The sequence below is a fragment of the Sciurus vulgaris genome, assembly GCF_902686455.1.
Source record: "Sciurus vulgaris genome assembly, chromosome: 2".
NCBI lineage: Eukaryota > Metazoa > Chordata > Mammalia > Rodentia > Sciuridae > Sciurus > Sciurus vulgaris.
In genome coordinates, this window is record NC_136462.1 from 83,385,668 (window position 1) to 83,406,665 (window position 20,998).

Below are 20,998 nucleotides of genomic sequence, written 5' to 3' on the forward strand. Positions count from 1 at the left end.
TATTGAGCGTACTACACTCTAGTCACTGGTCTAGGAACACAGCACAACTAATGAACAAGACAGGAAGCCTGGATCTCAGAATGAGACAAGTGGAACAGTGACCCGATCAGACCCCAGACCTGTCACAGTGCCTCTCTACTCTCTTGCAGATATATAAGAAATAAGTGCTTATGATTTCATGCCAGTGAGGTTATAAATTTTTTTGGTAGGAAACAGAGGCAGCTTGGAATAGGGGTGAGAATAGAAGCAGGGAATTCAGTTCCTATGCAAATGCGGTGGTTCAGGTGAAAGGTAACAAAAGGTAACCTCTGACACGAGTGGAAACACCAAGCAGGCAACAGGATATACACGTCTGGGGCTCAGTGAAGAGGACAAAGCTGGGAACGTACATTTGGGGATCATCAGCATGTCTGTAGAATTCAAAGGAACAGACCTAAAAAAATACACGGTGGACTGGCATATAAGTGTCCTAGGAATTTTGGGGATGGGAATTTAATCACAGACCCATGTTAAAATTTTGTCCATCGTCTAAAATTTGGGCCATGTGGCATCTTAAAAAAAATGTATAATAAAACTTGAATGGAAACCTAGAGTCAGAATTGATGTGTGCTTGCTCTGATAGAGTAGATAAATATGGGTATTTTCACTGAGTTGATGAAGATTAACTGGTGATGAGCACCAGGCTCATAATATTTCCATTTTGCATAAATAATGTTGATACAGCAGGTTTTTTTTCCCATTTCAGCTTTAGCTTAAATCCATAATTATATTTAGGTATCAGGCTTCATGCTCTTGTTATCAGTGAAGTGACTGATGAAGACCACATGTATATGGATTCTGGACATTTGGGTCTACTGTCAAGTCACTTGGTTAGTAGCACCACTGAGCCCCATAGGAGCCTTGGAGAACATACACTCAGTGTGAAAGTATTAGAACCAGACATTCTTTCACCCAGACCAGATTTTCTGATTTTGTTGCTCTGGATATTGTTTTCCCATTAGCTTCTTGATTTGAGGCATTTGTTTTCTATTATGTAGATTATTTTTACTATCTACTAAATTTACTAAATTCCTTTTTTTTTTTTTTTTTTTTTTGGTGGTAGTACCAGGGATTAAACTTAGGGATGCTTTATCATTGAGCTACACCCCCAACCCTTTCAATCTTTTATTTTGGGACAGGATCTTGCTAAGTTGCCCAGGCTGACCTTGAACTTGTGATCCTCACCCATCAATCTTCTGAGCCTCTCAATAATATCATATTCTATCTTCTCTTACCACATTTGCCTCAAGTGTCTCCTGAATACCACACTGCAATGATGTTCACGCATATCTTGAACTCTTTTTAAAATTCTTTACTTTGGCTATCTTTTCCAGAATTTGCTGTCTTTCTGACTGTACTGTAAAGTTGAGGAAAAAAATGTTTTATACATTTCAGTCCTATCCAACATCAGTCTTTACTATCAACCACAAGAATAGTTAGCACATCCCTTTCTGACCCTAAAAATATGAATACATGGCCAGAAATGAATCAAATGATTCTTATCACATGACTTCAAAGTTAAGATGACATTGGAACTCTTGACCCAAATGGATGTATGTCTGCTATCTCAAGGGCCCATCACTATGATCTCCCTACACTCCGTTAAAATCTATACTCATTTCTTTCTTTGAGATGTTATTCAACACATGCTTTCTTCCCTAGGTGTTCCTATACCACCTTTACCAGATTCCAATAAACAGCATTTTCTTGTCATGCCAACAGTCACATGTGTCACTACATAGGTAGGTGTGGTTGAGAGATTTTAGTATATTCCAGGCATGTTTCTGATAATTCTACTTGTGTCTGCTCAGTTTCCTGCTTCAGGGAAGAACTTCTAGGGTTGTGCTATCACTTCTCACAGTTCCTCATGGATTCTTTGCCTGTCGTTGACAGATGCCAAAATTATGGCCACTGGTAATAAATCTGTGCGGGTATGCAGATTCAAAGCTGCAGAACAGTATGTTCCTCCCACATGAGTTTATGGTCTGAGGGAGATATCACTAAAACACTCCAAGGAATCCAAGAAAGCACAGAATAACTTTCCCTTTGTGCAGACTAGGAGGAAACCTGTCCCTTCTGAGAAGCTACATTAGACAGGGATTTGTCACAGACACTCAGACACATCTGTGTGTAGCCTGGCTACCCAGTCTGCTGCTGCTGGGTAACTACGAGCTTCATTACTCCCAGAGTTAAACACAGCTCAAGGCTTCTCAGTGGGTTAATAAAAATAAAATGGAGAAACGACTTGCTTTAGGAAGTTCTTTTAAAGATAAATCTTGTTTGGGAAGATTTACCAAAAACATTAAGAGATACGAGTAAAATTATCTTGGAAGGAAATTGCAATTTTATTATTTTGATATAGCAAAAGCTTTGGATATTTCTCTTAGAATTTTTTTTTTTTTAAACATTGGCACTGAAAAGTAATTACATAATGCCACAATTTATTTTCCTTTGTTTGTCAGGGAGAAGGCCTCTGGTGTCAGACTATTTGGGATCAAATCCTGATTTTTGTTTCTTCCCCCTGTTTGACTCTGAACAAAGGATTTAACCCCTCTGAGTTTCAGGACTTTCATCTACAAAAAGATTAAGACAATTTTACCTATCTGTTATGGTCTGTGCCCCACCCCCCAATTCACATGTTGAACTGCTAACCTCCAAGGTGATGGTGTTTAGAGGTGGGAGGAGGTTAGGTCATGAGAGGGGAGCCCTCATGTGTGGGATTAGTGGCCTTATGAAAGAGGCCCAGACAGCTGTCTTGCTCCTTTGACCATGAGAAGGCACTGATAGTGCCACATATGAACCAGGAAACCTCACCAGACACCACATCTGCCAGTGTCTTGATCTTGGGCTTTTCCAACCTCTAAAGACTTTAAAAAATAAGTTTCTGTTGTTTTTTAAGCTACCCAGTCAATGGTGTTTTGTTATAGGAGCCCAAACAGACTAACATACTATACCATTGGATTGTTATATGATTTAAGTAAGTTCATACATGTAAAAGTGCTTCGAACTGTGCCGAGCACATGGTAAATGCTCAGTGTGTTAGCTGTTCTCTTCCTCACCACGAACTGTAACCATGCCCCCATCATTCATTACCACCCATCACCCATTATCACATCTGCCATTGCTAACCATCACCTACCTTGATCTCCTCCACAACCTGCTATCACCACACAACCCTCATATTCAACCATCACTACCATTACCATTCACCGCCCATTATGAGAATACCCACTATCACTCACCATTACCCACCATCATTTAACACCACCTACCGTGAACACTCTCGTCTTCTACGTGATCCCCTATACCAACTTTATCTTTCACTGAAGAGCAGAGGATCTGTTTTGCTGAGCAGAGTCCATAAAATTATCTTTTAGTTATAAGAACTTACACAGGGCTTGGAGATCCCCCAAAATCTATTCATTAGAATCTTCCTGTTTCAAATACCTTAACATTTGTAAGGGTTATGAACAACAAAAATAACTAACACAATTTCAGGATTACTATGTTTCTGGCATGGTGTTAATTTTAGTTTTTCATGGATTATTTCATTTAAGTTTCATAATAACTTTGTAATGTATATGCTACTATTGTTTTAAGTACAAAAAAGAACTGAGGCAAGGAAAAATTTACTAACTTGCTTAAATTCACACAGTTAGTGAGTGACAGAGCCAGTTTTGATACTCCATTCTCCTGCCCGAACTCTCTCATGTTATTGTGAATGAGCTACTCTTTCTCCTCCTGTAGTTTTCAAAAATATACTTTTTAAATACTCTGCATATCTATCTTTTTCATGCTCTCTCCTCTGATGACCTACTCTCAACCATTTCAGCTATAAATGGTCTATTATAAATCTATTCAGTATCTGTCTGTTGACTGATTGATTTCTATCCTAACCAAATTAGGGGCATCTCTATTTGAGTATTGTCACTGTAAAATCAATACGATCTGACTGAAATTCAGTTTACTGTGCTTCATCCCAAACCATTTTCTCCTTATTTATTTTCTTCCTATCTCAAATCTCTAAGCTAGAATGTGAACTTTGCTTTCTTTTTCTCTCAATTCACTGAGGTTGGCATCTCATCATTACCACCATTCCCTGTGAATTCTGTCTGGAATTTCTTTTGAATATTATCTCCTCCAATCCATTCCTACCATCACTGTTATAATTCATTCCAACCTGAGTACAGAGCCGCCAGTGGTACCCATAAGGCTCTTCTCTGTTAAAAAGGTTTCCCAGTTCTCCACACACCAGAACAAAACTAAACTTTTCAGCTTTGTATTTATGTTCTCCCCATTACAGCCATCAATCTACCTTTTACACCCCATCTTTGACCACTGCCATCCATGTGGCTACCCTCTGGACTGACAAAGCACTGCTTCCTGAGAACAGTAGGCTTTAGCCATTAGTCTTTAGGTCACCGAACATGCTGCTGCCTGATTAGATAACCTCTTTTGCATCTCTGTATCTGGAAACCTGACCTTTCAAAACTCTTCTCTAACATCAGCTCCTCCATGAAGACTTGTCCAGTCTTCTCAACAGGATATGGGTTTCCCCTCTTGAAGCTTTTCAGTTCTCCCTGATTTACTCCACTTTTTAAAAACAGTGTTTTCTGTCAATGTATACTTCCCTCGAAAGACTATAAATTCTTTGAAAGCAGAAGCTAACTTCCTTTGCCAAAACCAAATATGGTCTTTGTGTTTTAGAGGTATAATAAACATTAAATTAAAATGCATATATCTGCCCACTGATGGGCCAATTTGCAAGAGCTTATTGTATTATAAAACTGTACCATAGAGACTATGCTAAAAAGACATAAAACAACCTAAAAGGAAAGGGGGCAGACAAAACATTTGGTATAGAGTTGAATTCCATATGATTGTACCCAATTAGCAAAAGGAAGTGCTGGAATTTGGGCAACACAGATGGGGTATAGCCAGTGGTTTCCTTTTCCTTCGAACTCATATTCACATTTCCATTAAATGACTCATAAAACTCTTGACATGACTGTGAAGGTGGCCTAGATGAATAAATTGGTCTTGCCTTGCTCTGGTTTGTCCATTTACATAATTTAGTGAGATGTATGAATTCTTAATAGTCACTCCACATATCCCAAAAATCCTCTTTATACTGTTATGATAACTCTGTGTCAATTCTGAAATATGATTATATGGATAGGAAGTGGAACAGATTATTAGAGGGTACTCTAAAACTGCCCCGAAGAGAAGCAAACAATTTAGCAAAGATGTGATCAATATATGAGGCTGCAGTGAAGAAAATATAGAGAGAAGCAGAAGAGAGTTGATAAGGAACCTGGCTGGGTGAGTCCAGGGAACAAAACAAAGGCATCTCAAAGTATGTAATCCAGTCAGGACTGGGGAAGCCCCAAGAGAGTAGAAATTATCCAAATATTAAGAAGCAGTATGGTGGTAGAGAGGTATATGCAATATAGGAGAGGAGACAGGTGGGATGGGAGTACAGGGAGACAAGTAAAGCACATGCGGATACAATTATCACATCATGCCAACATATTTTGAGATAAATTCTTAGAACAATTGGCATGATTTTCTATTAGCTGCAACCCTGCCTTTGGGAGCACTTAGCCAGACCAGTTGGATTCATTAGCCTGGAACCCCAAATAGAGAAGGGACAAGAACCATAACTAAGGCAAATATGAGTGAATTAGTACTATAACAATATTCTGGTGGATAAGGTACTTGTTTCAAGAAAGTACTCCGCTTATTTTGCACAATATTCAGCACATTATTATGGTTCAACTAAAGAATTCTGGTAGTGCTGGAATTCACTGCAAATGGAAAGTGATTTCTATTGAGAAGAATACTATTTAGGGTTGTGAAAAATTTTGTTTCGTTACCTTTTATAGTTATTCAGTTATTCTTGATTTTTTTAATTCACTTGCCCACCCACCCATCCATCCATTCGTCTATCCATTCATCCAATATTCTATAAGATCTGGAAAATAATGTGCATTTAGCTCTCTGAAATAGTTGAGAGGATTTATTAATAAAATTCCCTCATTTGCTAATAGTATAAGAGGTACAAAGAAGTGACAAGTCCAAGCCCATGCAATGAATTTCTTGCTGGACCTGGGACTAGAGTTTAGGGCTCTGTCTCTGGATTCTACTCTTGATCCTTATCTGGCTTGATTCTCCCAGAGAATCTTGGAAACTTGACCTTCAAAGCTCATCTCTAACATCAGCTCCTCATTTCAACAGGATGAGTTTCTCCTCTTGAAGATTTTCAGATCTTCCTGACATACTCCACGTTTTAAAAACAGTGATCTCTGTCCATGTTGCCAAGCACCTGTACAAACCCTATCATATTTATTGATAGGAAGCAATGAAAATTACCCCTTTTTCCCTTATATGTATCCATGATTTTACCATCCTGGGTATAAAAGGGACAGAAAACACCGGACTCACTGTTTACGAAGACGGCAAACCTCAGGAAGGACAGATAGCGCTCCCCTTCAATGGGGTTCCAGCCAACGTCAGGGTATCCTTTGGCCACAAGCATGGGGCAGCTCTGTAGGCCACAACCTGCCAAGTAGGTCACCACCTGGAGAGAATAGTACAAAAGTAAATGTCTGTGAACACCCATTACGCTACTATATTAAAAAAAACAAAAAACAAACAAACAAAAAAACAACCAGCCGCAAAGAAAAAGTGTTGGTGAGGAAATAGAGATATTAGAGCCTTTGGGCCCAGTTAGAGGGAAGGTAAATGGTGCAGCCACTGTGGAAAACAGTATGGTGGTTCCTCAAAAAATTGAAAATAGAATTATCATGTGATCCAGTAATTCCATTTCAGGGTAAATACCCCAAAGAATTAAGAGACCCATATTCAAAACAGCATATTTATTGTAGCTAAAATGTAGACACAATCTTATCTGGCTTGATTCTCCCAGAGATGGATGAATGGATAAGCAAAATGTGATATATACATGCAATGTAGTATTATTCAGCCCTAAAATGAAAGGAAATGCTGACATAGGCTATGAGGGGGTGAAACGTGAGGATATATGCTAAGTGAAATAAGCCAGTCATAAAAAAGACAAAGACTGCATAAGTCTGCTTATATGAGTTAGTTAGAGTAGTCAAAACCATAAAGACAGAAAGTAGAATGGTCATTGCCAGGGGCTATGGGAAGGAGGAATAGGGAGTTAGTACTAAATGGGTACAGTTTCAATTTCACAATGTGCAAAAATCATGGAGATGAATGGTGGCTATGGCTGCATATAAAAGTGCTTAATGCCACTGAACCAGTCACTTAAAAATGGTTATGACAGTAAAATTTGTATTATGTGTATTTTCACTACAATAAAAAATTGGGAAAAACTCCATGCATATCTATTTAAGGCAAAAAAAGTGCCCAAGTTTTTTATGAGATAGTTATGAGACCTGTACTTCTGGGAACGGAAGGGCTTTCATTTCCTAGAAGCTAGAGAGAGCCCGAGACTTTTGAAGTAAATAATTCAGTAGATTTGTAAGCAGAACCTTCAATCCACTTTTGTTTCCAAATAATCAATAAGATTGATCATAATTGTTATGGCAGTTCCTAGGGTTATTATTATTTTTGGTTCAGGCACAGGGAATTGCCATTTAAAAAGAAGCCTAAATAAAGTGCATGCTGAGAGAGAATGGTAGAAGAGAAGAGCCCTTTGTAGGACCTAGGCTGGCCACATTCATATGGCTGTGGTATTCTAAGGCCAGAATGTTCAACCACTGAATGATGGTGGGCCCTGCAGTAGTCAGGGGTTCTGACTGAAGCTCTGATCAACATTAGCTCTCCAGAGTCCAGAGTCAAGAGGACAGAAAAGAGACCCCATAAACACCAGAACTGGTGGCATTTTCTTTGCTTCTAGGTTACCCAACAATTATCACAAGATCTCAGTCTAGGATCTTTAAAAAATTTTTTTAAAAATTTGTTCTATTTCGTTGTACATGACAGTAGAAAGCTTTTATACATTTTGATACAGCATACATAAATGGAGTGTAATTTCTGATTTCATTTCACTCCAATCAGAATGGCAATTATCTAGAGTGAATCAGCCTAGGATCTTATAGAGATTTTAGATTCTGCTTTCTTTTCAGCAGGTGTCAGGCAAGAAGCTTGGCAAATTAGCTTTGTTGAAGATGCAGTTGTTATTCTAATTTTGTCTTTGATATTTTATATATATGGAGAAAAAAGAAGAATTCACCCTCAAATCAGAGATGGTGTCTTTTTCTTTTTTCTTTTCTTTGTTTTTGTGGTGCTGGAGATAGAAACCAGGGGCTCATGCATGCTAGGCAAGTGCTCTGCCACTGAGCTGCACCCCCAGACTAGTCATTCTCAGTTTTTAATACCGAAGGTTTAGCACACAGGAAGTGCTCAATAAATGTTTGTTAAATTAACTATGTCTGTTGATGTTTTATTTGCTATATTTGCATTATTTTGTGAGATTAACTTCTCTAAGTCAAAACTCTCTAAGAATCTCTCATTACATTTCTTTCTTCTTAAAATGGTGAAGATACTATTCTGTTTGGAGCTCATATTTGATTTTGTTTTAAAAAATGTCAAGGAAATGTCAATAGGAGCCAGTCCTGAACTTTTAGGACTAGAGGTGCAGAGCATTTTACTGGCAGGAAAATAAGAAAGCATGTGTGTGTTTGTTCATATGTCAGAGTAGGGTTGGTGTTCAATCCTAACAGACCTAATTTCTCTTATGATCAATGGAAGGAGAAACTCCGGGGTTTACCAGTCCTTTGCTGCATGCCAACTTGGATAATTTTCCAACATTAGAACAAAAAGAAGTCGGTGGGGCTGTGCTGAGCCAACCTAACCACTTACACAGGGAGCAGCAGAGTTCATGCCCCTTTACAGATGTCCCATGTGCTCATCTTCCCTACCTTACCATCTTCTGACTTCCTTGACTCTGCTCATCACATCTTACATCCTCCAAGGGAGGCTCAGCATCTTTGTTGAGCAGCATCATTTCAAAAGATGAACTGAGGTTGAGTTATGAACTGTGTTATGGCATTGTTACAAGAGACTACTAGCTGCTTTTCACAAAACGCTAAGTTTTTAAAAAATTGCCATTTAAATGTATGAACACTAGAGTTTGACTCTAGAAATAGAGACCATGAGTAGACACAGCATCGATGGAACAGCTACCAACCACAAAAACAATGGCATAGTGTTTAAGTCTTGGGGTGTGTGTATGGGGGTAGGCAGTGTCCCTTTGGCATAAGCTCTGGAACCTAGAGGAGTAACTTTTAAAAACTTACTCTGATGATTTTCACTTATTCCTCTTGCAGCTGGGAGAGTGGATTAAAATTAACCCTAAGTGATATTGGACTGGGACTGTTCTTAACAGAATTTTCAAAAGCAGCATTATTCCATTATGCCGTCAGTTATTGATAAAATCATATTTGACAAGCTCAGTAAATCTGTTCTTTCTCTGACTTTGCCTTTTGACTTAGTGGTTTATTAGGGACTCAATTAGATCCAATAGCGATGTTCCTGAATCTGACAAAACAATAAAAATGCTTTTGCTTACTTTTTTGTGCCCCAAACTATTATCATTTCATTATGGTTTGGATGTGAGGTATCCCCCAAAAACTCATGTGAGAGACAATTCAAGAATGTTTACAGGAGAAATGATTGGGTTATAAGATGCTAAACTCAATCAGTGAATTAATTTCCTTAACGGGAGTAACGGAGTAGTGACTGAAGGTGAGTAGGGTGTGGCTGGAGGAGGTGGGTCATTGGGGACGTGCCTTCGGGGTATATATTTCATGAGCTGAGCTTAATTTATCTCTGCTTTCTGATCATCATGTGAGCTGCTTCCCTACACCACATTCTTCTGCCATGATGTTCAGACTCACCTTGAGCCCTGAGGAATGGAACCGGGTATTTATGTACTTAGACTTCTATAACTGTGAGCCCTCAAATAAACTTTTCCTCCCCTAAAATTGTTCTGGTCAGATCTTTTAGTCACAGCAGTGAACAAGCAGTCTAAAACACATTTAAACAGCTCTTTGATATTGCCAAGACCCTAAAGAACAAAACTCAAAGACAAACCCCTCTCTTACAGGCTAAACTATGCCTCCAGCCCAATTTATATGCTGAATGCTGAAGCCTAGTCCCCCGTACTTCAGAAAGTTACTGCATTTGGAGATGAGGTCTTTGAAGAGGTGATTATGTTAGGGTGTTATCCTTACACGGAGGGGAAACTTGGACATACAAAACCACGTCAGGAATGCTTACATGCAGAGCAAAGGCTTTGTGAGGGCACAGGAAGAGGCTGAGCATCTGTAAACCAGGGAAAGAAGCCTCAGAAGAAACAATCTGCTAACACCTTGTTCTTGGATTTCTAGCCTCCAGAAATATGAGACACTAAATTTCTGATGTTGAAGCCACTCAGTCTGTGGAACTTTATTATGGCAACCCTGGAAAACTAATAGAGCCTCATACCACAACAGAAGCTTCCCCTGGGAGAAGCAAGATGCAGAAATACAGGCATTCTGTCTGTCTGGTTCAGAATGGGCCCTCATAATTATTAGTTAAATGCATTTGAAAAGATATTTTCTAAGGCAAGCACTTCAGGAAATTACTGGTGGGTAATTATCATTTCATCTTAATAGATGGGACACGGTTCTGCAGCCTAGCCAGGGATTCCCTGCCAAGGCTGAACCAGTAGGATCTTCAGAGTGGCAATGATGTTATCTACATCACCTGTGTGGCTTCCTTAGCCAGGTGAAGGCCATCTGCTATGGTAATCATTTAATCAAGCACACCTACTTCCTCTTATTCAACGTGTCTTCTCTGAGCCTCTTCACATTCACTATTTAGAAGGAAAAAAATATATATGTTTCCTGCTCAGCTTCTCAGACACATTTCCTGGGCTCTCCTCATCCTCTTTACCTGCTCCTCATGTGTTTCCGTCAGTGTCTTTCCCTGGGCCTCCCTAACAAGCTAGTGGTCCTTAGGGCTCAGGTCTACCTGTGTTTCTCTTCTTGCTCTAGGCTGGCCCCTGAAGGGATCTCCTCTACTCGCAGGGCCCCGGTTGCCACCATGTGCTCTATCTGCAGCTCAGAGAGTCCTCCTGAGCTTTGGTAGTACGTCATCAACTCCTCACTGGACAATGCCATTTGGGGGGCCTCAGGGCACTTCACATATGACCCAACCAAAAGCCAAGTCATCCCTGCCTCTTCAAATCTGCACCACCTCCTATTTTCCTTAGAGGAACAAGAGGCTGGCTCAGTATCTGATCAATGGCTGCTGTTTGTCCTCTTAAAGGACCCATGGACTCAAGCCTTTCTCATGTCCACTGTGTCAATATTAGCTGAAGCCAGCACCATCTTGTGCTTAGATGACTGCAGATGTCTTTTAATGCTTCTCCTTGCCTGAAATCTTGTTTCTGTTGTAATCAGTTCTTACTCAAAGCAGATGTGTCTTCCATAGCACACATTGTGCTGCCTTGCTGCTCTGCCTGAAACCCTCCAGTGGATTCCATGACTTTTGGTTCTCTAGTGAGGTCCTATAATACCATGAGGACCACTTTCCCCAAAGACACACAGGACATTACCTCATCTCTTTGTTCCACTTCCTTTTCCATAACTGGAGTGGTAATAAAAAGGTTTGTTCTGAGGGTCACGTGAATTAACTGAGGGGAGGACTGAGTGTGTGGCCCAGCACAGAGTGGCTCTGCAAGGGCGGGAACTCCTATCTGCCTATTTCCTTGCCATGCTCTCAGGCACTCTGCTTCAGTCATACTCTACTGTGTCCAGTGCACGATGCTCTCCTTGCAGAGCCCAACACACCTGGACACTTTCCCAAAAATGTGGCTGACAGGCCTGTCCTTATCTCTGGATCATAGCCTTTTCAGAGTGGCCTTTGTGACCTCCTCATCAGGGTTAGGTGCTCTTCTCCCTCTTGCTCCCAAACTCACTACACAGTGGATGATGACTTTTCACTTGTCTAGCCCCCTTATTGCCCCCACTAGGTTGCCCTTTTTCACACTTAGAAAGTACAGTGTCAAACAATAATAAATGCTGGAGAGAATATGGAGAAGAAAGAACACTTCCATACGTTTGGTGGGATTGTAAATTAGTACAACCCACTATGGAAAAAAGTATAGAGGTTCTTCAAAAGATTAGGCATGGAATCACCATATGACCCAGCTATACAACTCCTCAGTATTTATCCTACTGATAATTTAAGTCATCATACTACAGTGAAACATACATACCCATGTTTATAGCAGCACCATTCACAATTGTCAAACTTTGGAACTGACTAGGTGTCCATCAATGGAAGAATGGATAAAGAAAGTGTAGAACATACACAGAATGGAGTATATATTCAGCCATAAAGAAAAACAAAATCATTTTGTTTGCAGGAAAGTAGATGGAACTTGAGACCATTATGTTAAGTAAAATAAGCCAAACTCAATGTCAAGGGTCATGTGTTTCTTCTCATATGTGGCAGCTAGAGAGGAAAAAGGAAAAGAAAGATAGGGGAAAGAGCTCTCATGAAAATCAAAGAGAGATCAGTAGAAGAAAGGGACCAGAGGATGTGAGGAGGGGAGGGATGGGGGAAATGCTAGGAGTGATAATTGTGTGCCTGTATGAATATGTAACAATAAATCATTATGTACAACTACAATGCACCAATAAAAAAAAAGTGCAAAGAAAAATAAAGTTCAGTGTCATTCTTGCCAGCCATCTAGTGAAGGACAGCCCATGAGAGGGATGGAAAGAGATGTAGGGGTCAGTCCCCAGTCACCACCATGAGGCGCTCCATTCACAATCTCAATAGAGGGCAATGCAGTTTTTCTCTTTTGCATTTGTAAAGAACATTGATTATGCAACTTTTTGTTAGGTCTTTCTTGCACACACGAACTTATGAACTTGATGACAAAGAACTTTGTGAGGAACCGTAGGGATCTGGTGATACTCCATATAGGCCCATGAGGCTGGGCTGCCACATGCAAACAACACAAACGTCCACATTTGTGTCTATGAAGCTGGTCTCCCTGCCCACAGGAGGCCCTCTGGTCCTAATTACTGTGCTGTTGCCACTGACTCATATTCTACCACACGTTTTCTGCAAGCACACTAAAATAGAGGCTCTGATGGAAACTCTGACTTTGGCCTGTTTTTTCTCCACTTGGCTTCACTATAGGTAGAAGAGAATGACACACTGCCTCCCCAAGGGCTAGTTACCTTCTCGAGGTCTGGTTCCTCTAAGCCCAGGGCTAACTCGTTGTTGTCCATCACGGAGGAGGCTGCTACATCCAGTGGGGTGGACCCCCTCATCGATGGGGAAGCTGAGGAAAGAGAGAAGGAGCAGAAATGGACAGACAAAAAAGGGCTGCCCAGATCGGAGCTGTGATTGCAGTGCACACAAGTGGACAGCAGAGGGCAGCAAATACACTGAAACCTGGTCCACATTCCCATTTCAGTGGGGCAGTCTGCCCAATTTAGGAATAGCTGTTTGCTATCCTCTCTCCCCACTCTCATTACAGACAGTGAATAAGGATTAGTGGAAAAATCAGTCCACAGGATCAGCAGGGGAAACATATTCTCAAGAAACTTTCTAACACATTTTGTGGGATCCCCTATTTGGTGATCACTCAAAAGACTCAGAGATAATCACTTGACCAACCAACTAATCCCAAATGACTTGGACATCCTGGGGCCACCACTTAAGAGTTTAAAAATAGCCTCAAACAGCATTATTTCATATAGTTACATTAGGTTAGCAATGCTGTCCTTGAGTTTTCTTAAGTTTGCTTGGCTCCTAGGCTAAAATTCAGAAAAAAACTCCTATTAGGTGGCATTTTACAAAAAGGTTGGTAGCTGAGGTTGCATTTGGTAAATAAATAGATTTCAGATTTCCAGTACATGTATTTGTGTATTACATAGATCCATTTGGTTTCCATCCAGAACAGTGAGCAAGGCGTATGTATTGAGCTGCTTTTCTGATGGTGGTGATGGATTCATACTGTTTATCTACAGTGGCTCTTGGCTGGTCTGCCTTGTAGCTAAGAGATGTGCTTGTTGGTTGGCTGATGGGATAGGCATGAACCTTATAGTCAACCTGCCAAGGAGGGACTGAATCCATGACCTTGGTCTTATTAGCTCTGCTTCCTGGTCAGCTGAGTGGGCTGGGAGGAGTGTACCTAGAATATATCCTCAATCCCAGGCAGCATTTCAAAATCCATGGGCTGCTGGTCCCAAGAGAGGAGTGTGACTATGCAAACCCAACTCTGTCACCCATGCTGACATCTCTACTAAGGTAGGAGAGCACAGACATCTTTTTACACACTTCTTTTCAGAACAGGCAGGGTCTCCTTTGTATTTAAAAATACCATAGCATGCATGTGGCTTCTTTCTCTTTTCCCCGAAGTGGTCAGTAGGGGGAGTGCAACCTCCAGCTCCAGATGGGAAGTTAGAACATGACTTACATACCTAGGCCCACACTGCTGTTCTCCAGCAGGTAACTTAGATGCTCAAACATGGCCTTCTGATTTTGCCGGCTAATTCGACAGAAGTAGCAAAGGAAGCGGCAGCAGCTAGCAACCATCTTTGGGAAAGCAATCTGTAGGGAAGAGTAGGAAATATCAGAGAAAAGGATCTATTACTGGGCCTTTCTGAAAAGTTTGACCTCGAAAGGTCTGGGGATGAAGGCTTGCAAGCTGTGCAGAGTGTGGAAAATTAAATTTCTTATTCCTCTACCCCCACCCCAAGACTTCTTCATAGAAGGGGCAGAGTATGGAGGACTCCTAAGAAGAGGCTTCTAAAAATACTGAGAGCTAACTATAGTTCCTGAACTTTCTTCTCAAGGACTATAGACTTTAAACAAGAGTCCCAGTTTCCCTGAGTGTCATATGAGATTGTGTGACCCTGCACAAGACTACTGACTGCTGTTTTCAGCAAGGGAGGGAGTGGAAAAGACTGTGATGGAAAATATCAGAAAAGCAGATGTATGATCAGAGAAACATAAAGCCCTAAAGCCCACCAGTATATTAAAACCTAAGTCTCCTGGGTCAAAGCTGGCCCTATAGTTCTGGAAGCCCGAAGAGCATTGCTCTGTCTGTAAGCTTTCCCTCAATTACTTTTGTCCTTGATAATTGCTCTCCTGTGGGCTCCTACAGTGCTCATAATCGGATTCATACAATTTAGCACGGAGATGCCATCTTCTATTACTGTTGATTGTGCTTGGCTTCCCTGCTTAACAAAGTAATTAGCATCTCTATGCCAGGCCACATCTTATTTTTGATCCTACAATGCTCAATACATGATGTCAGTGTTAACTTTGCTCAGGATCCGAGAAAGACCTTGATTTCCCCTTTAGAATCATGGAGAATATTTTAAGAAACTACAGTCACTGCTCCTGAGGCAGTCAGACGTGTGCCCAGGGATCTCCTGGATAGACTGAACTTGTCCAAGAGATCAGAAGGAGACCAGTGAGAAGGAACGTGAGCTTGGTTCTGCTCTTCCTTCACATCCCCCCTGCCTCTGTTGGTGAAACTGCCTTGGAAATCTTTCCAGCCCAGGACTCTGGCACTTGGTAATCTTCAACTTTGAAACCGTATCCCATTTGCTGCCTTCAGAAGCTGTCTAGCTCTAAGGGGGACCCCAGGCATGCTGGAATAAGTGCCCAGTTATGCCTTCCCCTTGCCAACAGGAGCTCCCCCAACCTTACTGGGGAGCTGGCAAGGAGCCTGGCTGACAGGAAACGTGAACACTCCTGAAGGAACAGTGCCAGGGTCATGATGGAGTTCTGTTCTTCTTTACAGAAGCCTACTCCTGACTCAGAGCAAAGCACATGGGCTTTCTGAATGGTATTCCACCTCGGAGGGGCTACGGAATACAGAAAGCAAATTTAGCAGCTGAATGGCTCAGTGGGATGAGTGAGAAGAGCACCCAAGCTTCAAGAGCTGGAGCTCTGGCACAGCTGGACTCCATCCCACAGGGCTGTCCCATCTCTTCATTCCTTTGGAAAGGAAGAGTAATTGAGGCCATGGACTCAAGCCTTGTGCCCCTGCCCCCAGAGTCAAGTTCTGGCTAAGCCCTCTGTATACCATACCTGCGATTTCTCTGTGCCCAGCACGTTCACCATCACCTCCATCACTGTCTCGTGCATACCCAGGACTCTCATGAGGTTGGGATGCTGGTAAAACACCTTGTTGTTCATTATGTCCCTAGGAGAGCAATAAGAGAGAGACTTCTTATTAGAATCTCAATAAGAGAGAGACTGCAGGTTTCTATGTTCTAAAAACTCAGGGATGAGAACACACACATCAGGGTGAAGTAATGTAAAAGTGGCAGGTTGAAAAAATAAGAGTGCACCAGGTCAGCTGGGGTGTATATGGAATACCTTTCTAAGTGGATAGGAATGTTTTTATGTCCCTTACTTCTCCGTGCTTGCTTTTTCTTTTGGAAATGCTTCTTTCTAAAGATGTTTAAACAGTTGTCCCTTGGTCCTTTTGTTTGTAATAGTTTTGGAGACAGTCCAAATTGCTGGCTTTCTTTTCCTCCATGAACTCAGGGCTTTCTCATTTTTCTTCTTTTGTCCTTATATCTATGTCTCTCTGTACTTCAGTCTCTTAATGATAGGGCTGTACTTTCTTAAAAGCTATCTAATATGAGGTACCATGAAGTTTGTGAACGGCAATTTTTAAAAACCGATGACATTAACATAGAAGAACAATTATGTCTTTAAGTCATTTAATATAAATTCACATAATGAAGCTGCTGGAAAATAAAGTTTTTGAAATGTAGCAATGGCCTGTTGACTGGCCATGTTCCCCTTGCTGGGTGGTTATTTTATGCCCACCCTGCTCACTCGTCTTCCTCTGAGGGTTGCGTGAGACACGAACTACAACCACCTATTTTTATTGTTGCTGCATTTGCTACAAAGATTAAGAAGAGATTAATTCTGCAGCTTTTTTCTTTCCCATAAAAATCTCTTTATTTCTATTCTTAAATTCCAGGTTGAAAGTACATGCATGAATCCAGCTCTTCCCACCAAGGACCCTCAAAATCCCTTTCCTGAACCTCTGTGAAGCTCCGGTGGTGGGATATAATGTTGCTTTTGATTTTAATCAAGTAAAATTGTGGGCTTTTCAGTGACCCTTTTTGAGCCTTGGTTTTCTCATCTGCAAAATGGAAGTGCTACACTACACAATTAAAGGAAATCCTCCCTTCCGGTGCCTAAAATACTATGAATGATTTTAAGTACGTGGTTTCTAAGATGGAGCCATAAGTTTTTGTTATCAATAAAGGTGTCTCACAGAACTAACCAAAATGATTCTGTGGGTGAGAACTGAGAAAATATGAGGGGTCGAGTGGTAACTGTTCAGAGGTGAGCCTCAGAAGATGCCTAGTTAAAAGTTTGAACACTCATGTTGTTTGTGTCTTGTGTCGAATACACTGTTCCTTTCCCTAGATTTTTTCATGGCCTCCTTGGCACTATTTTCACCAGATTAAAGCTATGAAACTGCTTTTCTCCTAGATTCCTCTACATTCCATTCATCCATGCCCATTTGCCGTGAGTAGCTGGTAGTCTGGTCTCTCAGGTTATCAAGTGATCATTTAGGAAGGACACAATCCCATGAGGACAGGGGAAACTCGAGGCTCAGTCCTACCACTTGAAGCTCCGCTGAGAGAATTGCATGCGACTGTGAATGACCTACCCCAGCCCATTGATCATGAGCAGCTCCTCCTCCTTGCCCATCCTGACACTGAGGAGGGACCGAATCTGGCCCAGGGCAGCCAGCAGGTTGATGGTGTCGCTCACAGAGGCCTGGCTGATGGTGTAGGTCTTCCGCAGGGCCTGCAGCAGCTCCCCGATGCTGTCGTACTGCCTCCGGAGGAGGTTGAACATCATCCGGACCAGCTCCGCATCCTGAATCTGGTTCTCCTGGGCCCAGCGGATCATTGTTTGTGAGACTAGCTCCTTCAGCGTTGCTGGAAGGAGAATAGGAGGGACCTCTGTTGTGGCTGCCATGGCTTAGACAGAGCTGGGTGTCACAGCCACTTCAACTATCAGACACAACACCTGTTGGTTAAGGTTAAAAATATTCTTATTTTAAGGGTGGGGAATGACATGCACAGAAGTAGGGTATATCATCAAAGGATAAATATGCCAGCCGTACTTCAAGAAAAGAATATCATGATTATAAACGGAAGGTACTAAATATTCTATTTTGATGAAACAGTGTTTGAATTGATGCTGGAAAGAGAATAGTAAATAAGACTCTGTCCTGCCTTCTGGGAGCTCACAAGCCAGTTCTTTACATTTTTATTCTGTAGTAAAATTTTATCTTTATTTTGTAATATGAGACAGTGAGCACTACAATGGAGGTACTTCTAAGTGCCACAGGACAGAGCAGTGAGTGACTGACTCCAAGTGGGTGAAAAAGAAACCAGGGCCAGTGTTTTTACTTCCTTAGAGTGAAACACACTCAGCACTGGAATTTCTCCCCACTGGAGTGTAGATCTCCAAGTAGTGTAGAGATAACCACGTTCCATGAAATGACTAAGCAAAGCCACTCATTCAAGAATTGTAAAGGATATTGGAGATGATATAAACAATGATACGTGAGGAGATGGTGAGGAGTGGTCTGGCAACACTGTCAGGCCTGAAAGTTTGGCCTGGAACAGACCCACTTGCTCCAGCTCAGTCAGCTGCTGCCCCATCACGAACTACTTACACAAGCTTTGAGCTAGAGAAAGCTCGATGACTTTGAATTCAGAATTCATCAAAGTTCATGCTACCAACCATGAGTAAAGGAAGGGTCACTGAATGACAACCATCCTGGACCTTTGGAGGTTGGACTAAGAGACCCCTGAGAATGGCTGACTGGCATCGCATGGGAAGGTGAGCAGAGGGAAGAGGAAGAGCTGCACAGGACACAGGAAGGGGTTCCTGTTGGAGCCCCTAGTGAGGCAGGGCTCACCCTTCCCATGCCATATGTACTTCCAGAGCAATGCCATGACAGAGGTGAGAAACGCTGCTCCTAAATCAAATCACAACCAAATCTGGCACTGTCTATCATGTTCCTCCAAGGTATGGATGACACTCGGGTCCTGGACTTAAAAACCTGATGAGGTGATAAAACCCGAGCTGAGGCGATAACGAAGGTCACCAAGTCCATCAGTGAAGGAACGAGGACTAAAGGTGGAGGGTGCCTTCTGCAGCCGGTGCCGTCTCTAACAGCCGTGCTTTCCACCCAGGATCACTCCATACGGCAGATGTCTGCTGTACATACAGTCTTGGCTCATCATAGGGGTATAAAAATAGAACTCAGTTACCAAAGCTCTAAAAGACATCTAGATGTAAAGGATTAATTTAACTTACTGCTGAGTCTATCAACCCTGTGGGTGTTTTAGGTTCAGACAGGAGACACAAGCTGTAAAACTTGAAAAAGGACACCCAAGTCAGAGAGAAGCACAGCCAACAGATATTCTTAAGAGATCTTGCTAGGCGGGGACTGCTGACAATATCTGTCAGCTTAGATAATATCTGTACCCTCTGGGGAAGTTATTTATGGGCTAGACCTTGCTCCTCTCAGGAAACTCGTTCCCACAGCTGTAAAAGTTCCGGTTTCTCCTTGTTAATATGCACGCACAGTAAGAATAAAAGCAAGACAAAAACAGAGAGTCATGTGCCCAAGGTAAATTTCTCTAGCACTGTTAAGTATGATGCCCTTTGAAGCCCATACCTTAGCATGAAAGAAACTTGGTTCTCATCACAAACGACCAACCAAATCCTCCCCAGAGAGAGCACACGTCATCACAATCTGCCACTCAGGAGAGGCAAGGATGGGATCAGACAGAATTGTTAATCAGCTCGAGGGCCATCTTCTTTTCAACAGGGAGTTTTACAGAGTTATAATTGAACTGAGTAAATATTAGCTTTCCCTTGACTCAGCTTTCAGATTAATTCAGGATTTGGGTGAGCTCTTAGCCTCACACCAACTCAAATCCAAATCAGCATTTATGGCCTAGAGAACAGAATCTAATCTCCTGCCTGTTCTTAGTCCAGGCTTGCCTTGGTGGTAAGTCTAAGAGAATGGGATTAAAAAAAAAAAAAAAAAGTATCTGTGCAACCAAGTTAACACAGTTTTTTTAACACAGAGTTTAAAATATACGGTCCCCAGGTCCTATCAGAAAAGAAGACAGTAAAACTCATCATTGTGTGTGACTTACAGGTAGATGTAATTCAGTGGAATGCAAGACATTTAAGGCCATTCATGCTGGACAAATTTTCAAGGTCCAGTAAGTGAGGGAAACAATAACGAGAAGAAAGAAAACTGCAGAGGAGGGAGGGAACATCCTTAGGAGTCCTGAAAAGCACAGTATATTTTGTGGTCTGACACATGCTAGAGACACAGTACCCACTAGGAAGCCTGGGAAAAATCAATGAATTCTAAAGGTCTAAGCACCTTTGGGACTGAGGAAACAGAGCTTTTAAATTTCTTTTTGCAGGGTGGGGATGAGACCTAAAGTCTTATGTAGGCCAGGCAGGTGTTTGACCACTGAATTACACCTCTAGCCCCAGATAGAGTTTCATACCCCTACTAGCAATGCTGTTGAAGATTTCTCAGATTTTAATTAGCTCCCATGTACCAGTCGCACAGCAACCAAAATGTACCAGAGTTAAGAGGTTAAAAAGGAAACATTTTCTAGAATGTGTTAAGCTCCCCATGTATCTGTACACCTGATGATTAAAATAATTAATGCATATAACTATGTTTGGCACATACTGTGGGCTTAATAAAGGTTAACTATTACTATCATCAATACCAGTAGTTATGGAGTACAATCTGCAGACTCAGGGGATCCAGGACCCGTTAGGCAGTTTGCAAGGTCAAATGTATTTTCATAATAATTCAAGTTTGCTATTTGCCTTTTTCATTGTGTTGACATTTGCACTGATGGTA

At 41.5% G+C, this 20,998-nt stretch overlaps 1 protein-coding gene across 1 annotated transcript in view; it reads right to left on the minus strand.

The window, feature by feature from the left end:
* RYR3 (ryanodine receptor 3) overlaps nt 1-20,998 on the minus strand; it is a 506,360-nt gene that overhangs the window by 133,162 nt on the left and 352,200 nt on the right. The window contains 5 exon segments of the mRNA XM_079126345.1: nt 6,484-6,619; nt 13,269-13,372; nt 14,517-14,646; nt 16,138-16,252; nt 17,747-18,020. Coding sequence (XP_078982471.1) covers nt 6,484-6,619; nt 13,269-13,372; nt 14,517-14,646; nt 16,138-16,252; nt 17,747-18,020 — 759 coding nt within the window.